Source organism: Pinus tabuliformis, chromosome 6 (genome assembly GCF_031772625.1).
Source record: "Pinus tabuliformis cultivar Carrire ecotype Pingquan chromosome 6, CPIR1, whole genome shotgun sequence".
NCBI classification, from domain to species: domain Eukaryota; kingdom Viridiplantae; phylum Streptophyta; class Pinopsida; order Pinales; family Pinaceae; genus Pinus; species Pinus tabuliformis.
The window spans coordinates 173,700,028-173,711,016 of NC_142292.1; the positions used below are offsets into that span (position 1 = coordinate 173,700,028).

The 10,989-nt window shown below is 35.3% G+C and overlaps 1 protein-coding gene across 1 annotated transcript; it reads left to right on the forward strand.

Annotated features, from left to right (window-relative positions):
• Positions 1–2,422: 2,422 nt before the first annotated feature.
• Positions 2,423–5,530, forward strand: LOC149257974 (uncharacterized). The gene is made up of 6 exons (XM_089394061.1): positions 2,423–2,672; positions 3,112–3,183; positions 4,043–4,101; positions 4,838–4,973; positions 5,185–5,330; positions 5,483–5,530. The coding sequence occupies exons 1-6, from the start codon at positions 2,423–2,425 to the stop codon at positions 5,528–5,530; spliced, it is 711 nt and encodes a 236-aa protein (XP_089250187.1).
• The last annotated feature ends 5,459 nt before the right edge of the window (positions 5,531–10,989 follow it).

Here is a 10,989-nt window from a genome sequence, read left to right on the forward strand (position 1 = left end):
AATTTTTATATTTTTGAAAAAAAATCTAAAACAGATTACCTGAAACATGAAAGTCCCGAGGAACGTGGAAGGAAACACTCAACTAACCATATTATATTTTTATTTATATAAACGTTTTAGTTGTAAAGAAGGTTATTTTCTTTAAACAATTATTTTTTTTAAACAAATATTTATAAGGCACTGATTATACTAAATACAAATTTATTGTTAGAGAATTTAATTCAAGAATCTAATTCAATTATTTTTTAGGTGTCAAAACTGTCCCTCCAAGTGTTCTAGTTTAGTTTCACTCAGTCTAGTTTAAGTCTAGTTTAAGTTGAGTTTCACTCCAATCATTTATTACTAATATTTTCAATGTAATCTTATTAAATTGAAGTAGAGTTTCACTCCAATCATTTATTACTGATATTTACAATGTAGTATTTTTTAACTGATTCATAATACTGAGAAAAGCAATCCTCTGCTCCATGTTTTGTTCTCTGTTTTCTTTAATTTTTGTCATGGTACGTGAGACTTCTTCAAAGCAAGAGAAGAGAAGATAAGCTAGCTTGCACAAATTAGACATAATTTTTTTCTATATATAACTATATAAAAAGTTGATATAGACATAAATTAGTTAACGTAGATCTTCAAATAGTTTATTTAAATCTCTTATTAAAATATTGTTGAAAAATAAAATGTTTAAACATCTGATTCACACATTTTTTTATTTCTAATTACTTTACATCATATTCATTTTTTTTAATTATACCAGACATTATTTTTATATTTAGAACATACTTTTTAATTTAGGGATGGACAAATTTACGCATTCCCTGGGTTGTAGAATGAGTCTCTTGGCTCAATGAATATTTGCTTATTGTTTATTTAAATCTCTTATTAAAATATTTTTGAAAAGTATAAGTCAAATTTACACATCTCCTCATACTAGGTTGTAAAATGAGCTTATTGGTTCAATGAATATTTTTTTAGTTTATTTACATCTCTTATTAAAATATTTTTTAGAAGTATAAGGGTTAAACATCTAATTCACACATTTTTTTACTTCTAATTACTTTAGAGCATATTCATTTGCTTTTAATTATTAGGTGACATTTTTTTTCTATTTAGAAAACATTTTTAAATTTTTATTTTTATTTTAAAAAGGCATGGATAGATGGACAAACTTACACATCTCCTCGTACTAGGCTGTAAAATGAGCCTCTGCTAAACAAAAAATATTTTCTTACATCATTGATTATTAAGACAATTACACATTACTTGAATTTTTTATATTTTTAGACTCTAACTTACCAGAACTCTGACACAATCATATACGGCAGAAGGGGTTCAATGGATCATACATTACTTAGTTTTTTTATAGGAGTTGTCTACGGAGGCCGTGGAATTGCCCCGAGGACCAAAAGTGGCTGGAATCCCAGCAAAAAAAATCAAAAAGTCTTGTAGAGGCACTATTTGAATAGTGTTTTTGATGGTGGAAATAGATTCAACACCATACACCTAAATTTTAAAGTTTAACAACTAATAAATTTACAAAAAACTTTACCAAATTTTCTCTAAATATAACTACGGCCTTTCTTATATTCTTAAAAGTCTAACCAGCCAGAACTATGGCATAGTAATATGCGGCAGAAGCCGTTCGGTGGATCATGCATTACTTGAGCTTTATATATTCTTTCAACTCGAACCAACCACAACTCTGACACACTCATATGCGGCGGAAGGTGTTCGTACTGTGCAGTGGATTGACTTACAACACTGGGTGAGTATTTTTATAGTTTCTGGACTTCAATTTTTAAATTATAAAAATTTGGAGTAGTCTAACGAGGCGGAGGAATTGTCTGGTTTCAGCTGCCGCCAGGAAAAACCTCCGGCTCCGGCCACCGGACAAGTCCTCCACCCTCCGCCACCGATCTTCGCCCAGCGTCGCCATCGCGAACTCCGCACCTTCCGCATTAACTGCGTCTGACAGGAGGACCGATTTCCATCGTTGTGTGCTGCCCGTGAGTTAATTCCCATTTCAATTCGAATTTTCCGCGCGCTGCTCCTGACCAATTCGGCCTGGCACTCCGCAGCTCCCTCCCCTGCAGTTCACCAGGTCACCAAAACACTTCGAAACCTCTGTTCATTATCACTGTGCGATTATAACAGACCTTAACTCTTGAAAAAACAAAGTAAGTGGGCATGAGCAGCCCTTGTTAAAGGTAGTTGGTGTCAGTCCCTTAGACGGTATACTAACGGTCCTGGCTTTTCCCCGTCCTGCTAGATAATTTTGCTTTAACACAATGTTACAGTTGTTTAACAAAAGTTCCTAACATCTGGTCGGAACCGATTCACGTTTTCCCGTTTTTTTCTTATCAATGTGTCGCAGCTTTCCTATCATTCACTGTGTTTGTATTTGCAGAAGTGGTCTTGAGAAAGTATGGGATGTGTAATATCTACATCAAGAGATGAAGGGGGCACAAAGAAGAAACTGGGGCAAGGTGGAGAAATGTTTGTTTTTGTACCAGGTCTGCACATTCCTAAAAGTACTAAGTTTGGCAAATCACTTCAAGGTTACCTCTCAGCAAAAATGGTTGAGCACCTTTCAGCACTTCGGACACGAATAGTTGCCATGGCAGCAGCAGAGGGTCCTGCTACAATAAATAAAAGAAAGACAGCAACGCAACATGGTAACATTTCTTCATGATTTTATTACTGAGAAGCTTATTTTATATTGTCAAAGAATCTCAGTGAAAAGATGTACAAACTTTTGCAAAACACAATTATTGTTCATGTAACATTAGGTTATTTTGAATGATAGAATGCGGGATATAGTGTTCATCAAAGAGACAATGAAAAGACCAATAAAGTGGCATACATATCAATTACTTCAGTTACAATTTATGAAAACAGTTTATGTAAGGAGTTTTATAAATGATACAACATGCATGGTTCAGAGACATAAAAGGCTGCAATCTGTGTGCATGTATTATTCTAAGAAAAAATTGTGCTCTAAGAGACAATAAATTTTGTAGTACTCTAGTGCGGACAAGTTTACTTCGATGGGAATCTACAGCTTAGTTATATTATGGTAGATTAATCCTCGAAACTCTTCAATATTTTTTTCAGGTGGTTCGACACTGGCTGACCTGCTGCAGGCCCTTGATGATTATCTACCTGTTTTGCTGGGATTGACAAAAGGTAATTTTAAGAGGACCTTATTTTTCTAGATATTGACAATGTAATTGTGAGTGAATGATTTGATGACCAATACTCAGCATGGAAGATATTTAGATTGGAGGAGGAATTGATTAAATAAAAAAATGTAGGCCTTTGTGCATTGGATTAGAGATTATGGAAGACATTGGCATTCTGAGAATGAAGATCTATTTGAAAACTCGGCAGAACTTGATTAGCATTCTATTGCTTTATTTTTTATGCAGGAAGTCAACTACAAGATTTAGTGGAATTTGTTTGGATCAATCAGGAGGATGATGAACAGGGGCTTGTTCCATGGAAGAATGTTACTTCCAGTAGCATTGATGTTTCAGGTGTTTGGTCTTGTTTATTGAGGATTGAGATAGTTTCCATTTCACAGTTCATGGATATTTTTCTTTTCAGGAAACAGCAATATCAAGTGCTTGGTATGAGAGACTCTGGTGTGGACAAGTTTACTCCGATGGGAATCTACATCTTAGTTTTATTATGGTAGATTAATCCTCGAAACTCTTCAATATTTTTTTCAGGTGGTTCGACACTGGCTGACCTCCTGCAGGCCCTTGATGATTATCTACCTGTTTTTCTACGATTGACAAAAGGTAATTTTAAGATGACCTTATTTTTCTAGATATTGACAATGTAATTGTGAGTGAACGATTTCATGACCAATACTCAGCATGGACGATATTTAGGTTGCAGGAGGAATTGATTAAATAAAAAAATGTAGGCCTTTGTCCATAGGATTAGAGATTATGGAAGACATTGGCATTGTGAGAATGAAGATCTATTTGAAAACTGGGCAAAACTTGATTAGTATTCTATTGCTTTATTTTTTATGTAGGAAGTCAACTACAAGATTTAGTGGAATTTGTTTGGATCAATCAGGAGGATGATGAACAGGTGCTTGTTCCATGGAAGAATGTTACTTCCAGTAGCATTGATGTTTCATGTGTTTGGTCTTGTTTATTGAGGATTGAGATAGTTTTCATTTCACAGTTCATGGATATTTTTCTTTTCACGAAACAACAATATCAAGTGCTTGGTATGAGAGACTCTGATGCGGACAAGTTTGCTCCGATGGGAATCTACAGCTTAGTTATATTATGGTAGATTAATCCTCGAAACTCTTCAATATTTTTTTCAGGTGGTTCGACACTGGCTGACCTGCTGCAGGCCCTTGATGATTGTTTACCTATTTTGCTGGGATTGACAAAAGGTAATTTTAACAGGACCGTATTTTTCTAGATATTGACAATGTAATTGTGAGTGGACGATTTCATGACCAATACTCAGCATGGACGATATTTAGATTGGAGGAGGAATTGATTAAATAAAAAAATGTAGGCCTTTGTGCATAGGATTAGAGATTATGGAAGACATTGACATTGTGAGAATGAAGATCTATTTGAAAACTGGGCAGAACTTGATTAGTATTCTATTGCTTTATTTTTTATGTAGGAAGTCAACTACAAGATTTAGTGGAATTTGTTTGGATCAATCAGGAGGATGATGAATAGGTGCTTGTTCCATGGAAGAATGTTACTTCCAGTAGCATTGATGTTTCAGGTGTTTGGTCTTGTTTATTAAGGATTGAGATAGTTTTCATTTCACAGTTCATGGATATTTTTCTTTTCAGGAAACAGCGATGTCAAGTGCTTGGTATGAGGTGTTATCTGTTCTACATATGATGTCTATGTTGTCTTTATCACAAGCAAATTCTTTGCTGATCCCAAAATCTTCTGTTGTTGGATACCAGCCAAAGGTGACAGAAGGTTGGTTTGCCACATCTCAACTATAACTAAAATGATTTTTTCAGTACCTCATATATTTCTTTTCATGTAGAATGATTTTGCTTTACCAGGCAACTTTGTGCTTGTCTGTATTTATTCATGCATTTTAATTCCCTTTAGCTATTTAATTTCTTCAATATTTGCTGTTTTCATTAGCATTTCTGATCTGGAATTTGTTTATTCCAACTACAAGAGAACAAGAAAGCAGCAATCAACATATTTCTTAAGGCAGCGAGATATTTAGACTGTGTAGCTCGATCTGTCTTGCCTCAAATGCGAGAGGAAGTCAAGTATGCCATTTGCTTGTTCAATGTCTCATATCCTCTGTTTCTTGAATCTGTTAGCAGTTTCATAATCATGTTGACTTATTAAGATTGTATTGATTTCTTCTTATAAGTGAACCATGTTAGCTGTTTCCACAGAGAACAAATATGTTTTGATTACAATGTGCTTGTTTGTGTTTTTTTACATGAAATATGCCTATTTTACAGGGTTCTGACACATTTTCTCTCAGGTCCGAGTTAATAGAAGATAGCTAGACGCTGGATTTAGGGCTATTTTGAATGATGTTTTGGCGTGACTTCTGGGTATGAATCTCTCCTTCAGTAGGCCGCTTTCTTTCTATGGTGTCACAGGTAGGCCACAGGCTTGTTTTTCTTAGAATCACAAGCCCGAGAGGTATTTCAATGCTACATAATAGGCCACAGGCCTATATCTCTTGCTCAGGAAGGAAGATATCTAGCCAAAAGGGTAATCACCAACCTATATTGACAGCGAAGAAGAGTAGAGAGGATTAGAGGCCCAATCACAGTGATTGTGGAAATCTGAAAGAGGAGGAAAGAAGGCGTAGCAGGTTAACAGTAAACCCTAACCAGTGATCAGTATTGCAGTAGCTCCTGAAGCATGTTTTGTCAGAACTGAAGATTGATTGGACCATCTTCCTGTCTAAGGACATTGTTATTAGATCGTCAAATGGAAAGTCAATGTTATTGTACTCTATCTCTCTCTGCTAAATTTTTGATATTAATAATAAGAAGAATTGATAAAGGGTTTTCCCCATCTTGGGGTTTTCCCTGGCTTGAGCCAATTCCTGTGTTCTCTTGTCTTGGCTTGTCTTCTGCACTTATGTTCAATGTTCTTTCTTCAGATACTGTGATTACTAATGGAATTAGAATTTCTAATGGGCTTATAATCTAATGAAGTATTTGATCTAAGCAAAGAACATGTTATCTCCAAAATTTAACATGGTTTCAGAGCACAGGTGAGGACAAGCCCAAGCTAGAGTAAAAGAGAATGACAATACTGTGGAAGAGAGGATAGAAGACTTGATTCTTTCTGCAACAATCTTGGACAAAACCAATCTGGTGGAATATGATCGAAAGAGTGGATACTTCCAAGTTACTAATCTAGGACGCATATCTAATGGTACAATGGCTGCTTATAATGAACATCTGACGCTGACAATGGGTGACATTGAGCTATGACTTGGACTATCATTGAAACGGTTTTATCATTAATCATGCTTGTGGTGTTAATATTTATATTGCTTAAATCATGATGGAAGAATTTGTGTTACCCATAATGCTTATGGTTTTTGTTCACCATTAGTTTCACTTTCTCACATATAGTTTGAGAATGAACAACAAAATTAGTGTTGCCCTTGATTCTTCTTGCTTTGCTCTCTCTTAATTGTTTTCATTCCTTATTATGAGAAGAATGGTTGAAATATAAATAGAAGCTATATATGATGCACTTTCTCAATCTAGTCATGAAACTTTTGGCATCTTGTAAAACATAAGATCTGATAACTATCACATCATATCAAAATTGTTAACAATATGGACAGCATTAGAAAAATTGATTTTCAGGTTTCTAAAGATCGCAGAAAGGATTTGATTACTTTCAACAATACCTGAATTTTTTATTTTGAATGGAAAATCTAATTTGACAATAACAAAGTCAGAATTATATTTTTGAAGTTCTTTAATAAACCTTTTGCCATCTTGGTTAAACATTTACGATCTTCGAAACTACATGGCTTGGACATTTTTCGGAAAGGACCAGTTGTATCATTGAATGTAATCGGGTGCACTCTTTGGTGTTTGTGATGTGAGAGCTTATTTTATCACACAAACAAAGTGATGCTTATGAAGATGCCTCTAAGATCCTTATTGAAATTTTGAAAATTTAAGTTCTTTAAGCTCAGACATAATTTACAGCAATGTCAAAACACCAAAACTACCCTATATTTATCCACATTTTATAAAATAATGCAAAGGATCTAAACGAATTTCTATTCTCGACAGGAATAATAGTGTTATTAAGAATAAATTCCTTATAAACATATTAAAGAAACCTTTCATCACTGATCAACAACCAACGAACAAATCACATAGCATATCAATATCTCTCAAGAATTAAAGATCCGAGAAGGTGTTTGGAAGGATTAGACAACACCATAATGTATTAATGATAATCACAAAACCATGAACCAGTTACTTTTCTCAAAATACATTTGTCCATGTACATGGAATATATAACATTTGTCCATAAATTTGTCTCCCATGCAAAAAACCGTAATCATTGCATGTTGGGGAAAAATAAAACATTAACAGGTTCTTCTTTAGTGAAAGAACCATGCTATGATAGACCCCAGAAAAATGATAACAACAACCCATTCGCACAATGCGGATCTATATTGATGGTGATCAATGATTTCTGTTGCATTGGATGGTGATGCTATCTCATATTTGACATCTACATATGTGCTTAAAAATGCTCTGGACATTATATCAGTGGACATCTTTTCAATATCTGCAGAGTGATTGATGGTAAAACGTTGAAAATGAAAACTCCAATTTATTGCTTCCTTATGAAGAGGTTGTAGATTTTCCTTCCGAACCCGATAGATTCCTTTCATCTGATTACATATCAACTCTGAGTTGGTGAAAACTTCAATATCATTGACACCATGTTGTTTTGCCTCTTTTAGCCCTTCAACAAGGGCAATGTAATATGCCTCATTGTTTGTCATCATTCCAGGCACTTCTCTCTTTCCATGAAATAAATGATTTGTTGCCATATTGTAAAGGATGAATTTAATAACTTCTCGACCTGGATTTGGAAAGCAAGACACTTCAATGCATAAACGCCACTTTTGCACCATTTTTTACACTTCAAAAACCTGAAAAATAAAATAACAATAAATTCATGTTAAACAAGTATACAATTGTCTATTTCCTAATACTCAACATGTTTTTCGGTCATATATAATTCAAAAAAGCAGATAATTTGTGTTCATTAACACTGCAACACTTTCAATACTAGCAACTATTCTGCAAAAAGCGCATCTAGCAATCACCACTTTATTGGAATTGCTTGCAAACTCTAAAAATATTTATCCTTACCAACTGTCCATACACCAAAAACCACATAACCCTAGACTAACAAAGCATTGTCTAAGCAAAGCATGATTCATGTATATGCCTTATGTGTGACAGAAAAGCCATTTGTCATATAACATCACAAGAAACTTATTCAGCCACTCTACATGAATGGTTCCTTCACACTACACTTGTTAAGGGTTGAACTTCATCAACAACATTTGGAACAACTTTTCTATTACAATTGGGGGATAGGGGATCCTCATAATCTTGTCCATCTTAATACCTAAAGAAGCATGCATTTTCTTTATAAATTCAAAATTTCCTACTCTTCCTTCTCAGGCATGCCGGGAGGGGCAATTTACTTACGGTCTTTAGGCATTGAGCAAAATTGACAAAGCATCATACAAAACGCATATCTTAGATGAACAGAGACCATATAACTATAACTCGTAGATGCCCAATAGAAGTTATGCCAATACAATGAGGCCTTACAGAAAAGCGCTAATTATGATTAGACCATTCCAGTAGAGAGAGTTCATCATGTAGAAGTCCTCGAATGAGAGATTAGGAGCAGTTCTAAAACCATCTCTTCATTAATGATTTCTACAAGACTTCAACATTGCTTTAGGATATCCTCAAGGATATCAAGCTGCTTCAATAATGATGTCAAAACTCCAAGGGTGCTTTATGTCTGTTGCAGTGCAGACTTCTAGTTGGATCTACAAGGGGTGCAAGATAAAAGACATCATTGTGCTTCCAAGGTCTGCAAAACAATGCTACTCCTCTGCTTTCAACTAGGACTGTGCTTCCAAGATTTATTTATTTTTTCAAGAGTTAAGGTCTATTATAATCGCACAGTGATAATGAACAGAGGTCTGGAAGATTGAAATGATACGGATAATAATAGAGAGGTCTGCAAGTCTGCTAGGATTGAAGGGAGCTTCTATGATCCACCTACTGAAACTTGTCTCCATGGTTTTAGTTTCAAGCTTTCACACAGGATCCAAGGGCGAGACAGTGACAGTGATTTCATCCATAACAGAGGTCACAAGGATGCAATTTGTAGTCACAGGATTGCAGGAATGTTACTACAAATGCGAGAATTCTCCAGGATCGAATGTAGTATTCTTTCATAGGTCTCAAATCGCTACAGGAATATACTTCAGGTAAGAGAAATAATAGATCCAAAACTAATATGCACAGGTCCTGTAATAATTCCACAGATCCACATCCTCATAATTTGGAAGTGTTGCAGACAATCCCTCCAATCAAATAATTTCCTAAATATTCTCGATTTGCCTGCTAAATCAGCCTTGGACATGCAGACCTCACCAATAGAAAATAAAATGCTGCATCATGTGATATCTGGATCTATATAAAAAAATATATATATATTTCACCCTATTCTCATAACAGTGACATAGTAACTACCTCTGGCCAATGAAGGAGGGGGGGTGTGTGTTACAGTATGGTACCATGTCAGATGTGAGAAGAAGTCCTTCAAGCTTAAGCTGTGAAATGTATGCTTGAAGCAAAAAATTGATCTTTGCACTGGGCTCTTCCAAACTCTCCTTAACTAGAATTGGTACTCAATCAAACGGCTTTGCAAGTTCCATCCTTTCGTCTTTTCTTACTGATACATACTTAAACTCTTCAATTAAAGAAAATAATCGGCATAGCTCAATGTCACCCATTGTCATCTTCAGATGTTCATTATAAGCAGCCACTGTACCATTAGATATGCGTCCTAGATTAGTAACTTGGAAGTATCCACTCTTTCGATCATATTCCACCAAATTGGTTTTTTCCAAGATTGTTGCAGAAAGAATCAAGTCTTCTATCCTCTCTTCCACAGTATTGTCATTCTCTTTTACTCTAGCTTGGGCTTGTCCTCACCTGTGCTCTGAAACCATGTTAAATTTTGGAGATAACATGTTCTTTGCTTAGATCAAATACTTCATTAGATTATAAGCCCATTAGCAATTCTAATTCCATTAGTAATCACAGTATCTGAAGAAAGAACATTGAACATAAGTGCAGAAGACAAGCCAAGACAAGAGAACATAGGAATTGGCTCAAGCCAGGGAAAACCCAAGATGGGGAAAACCCTTTATCAATTCTTCTTATTATTAATATCAAAAATTTAGCAGAGAGAGAGATAGAGTACAATAACATTGACTTTCTAGTTGACGATCTAATAACAATGTCCTTAGACAGGAAGATGGTCCAATCAATCTTCAGTTCTGACAAAACATGCTTCAGGAGCTGCTGCAATATTGATCACTGGTTAGGGTTTACTCTTAACCTGCTACGCCTTCTTTCCTCCTCTTTCAGATTTCCACAATCACTGTGATTGGGCCTCTAATCCTCTCTGCTCTTCTTCGCTGTCAATATAGGTTGGTGATTACCCTTTTGGCTAGATATCTTCCTTCCTAGATATAAGCCTGTGGCCTATTATGTAGCACTGAAATACCTCTCGGCCTTGTGATTCTAAGAAAAACAAGCCTATGGCCTACCTGTGACACCATAGAAAGAAAGTGGCCTACTGAAGGAGAGATTCATACCCAGAAGTCACGCCAAAACATCATTCAAAATAGCCCTAAAGCCTGCGT

Bases quoted from the DNA above. Each gene is read 5' to 3' on its own strand.
- LOC149257974 (XM_089394061.1), top strand. From the start codon at position 2,423: ATGGGATGTGTAATATCTACATCAAGAGATGAAGGGGGCACAAAGAAG. The intron at 4,102-4,837 runs GTGCTTGTTCCA...TTTTCTTTTCAG, and splicing joins ATCAGGAGGATGATGAACAG to GAAACAGCGATGTCAAGTGC. The intron at 5,331-5,482 runs GTTAGCAGTTTC...CCTATTTTACAG, and splicing joins ATCCTCTGTTTCTTGAATCT to GGTTCTGACACATTTTCTCT.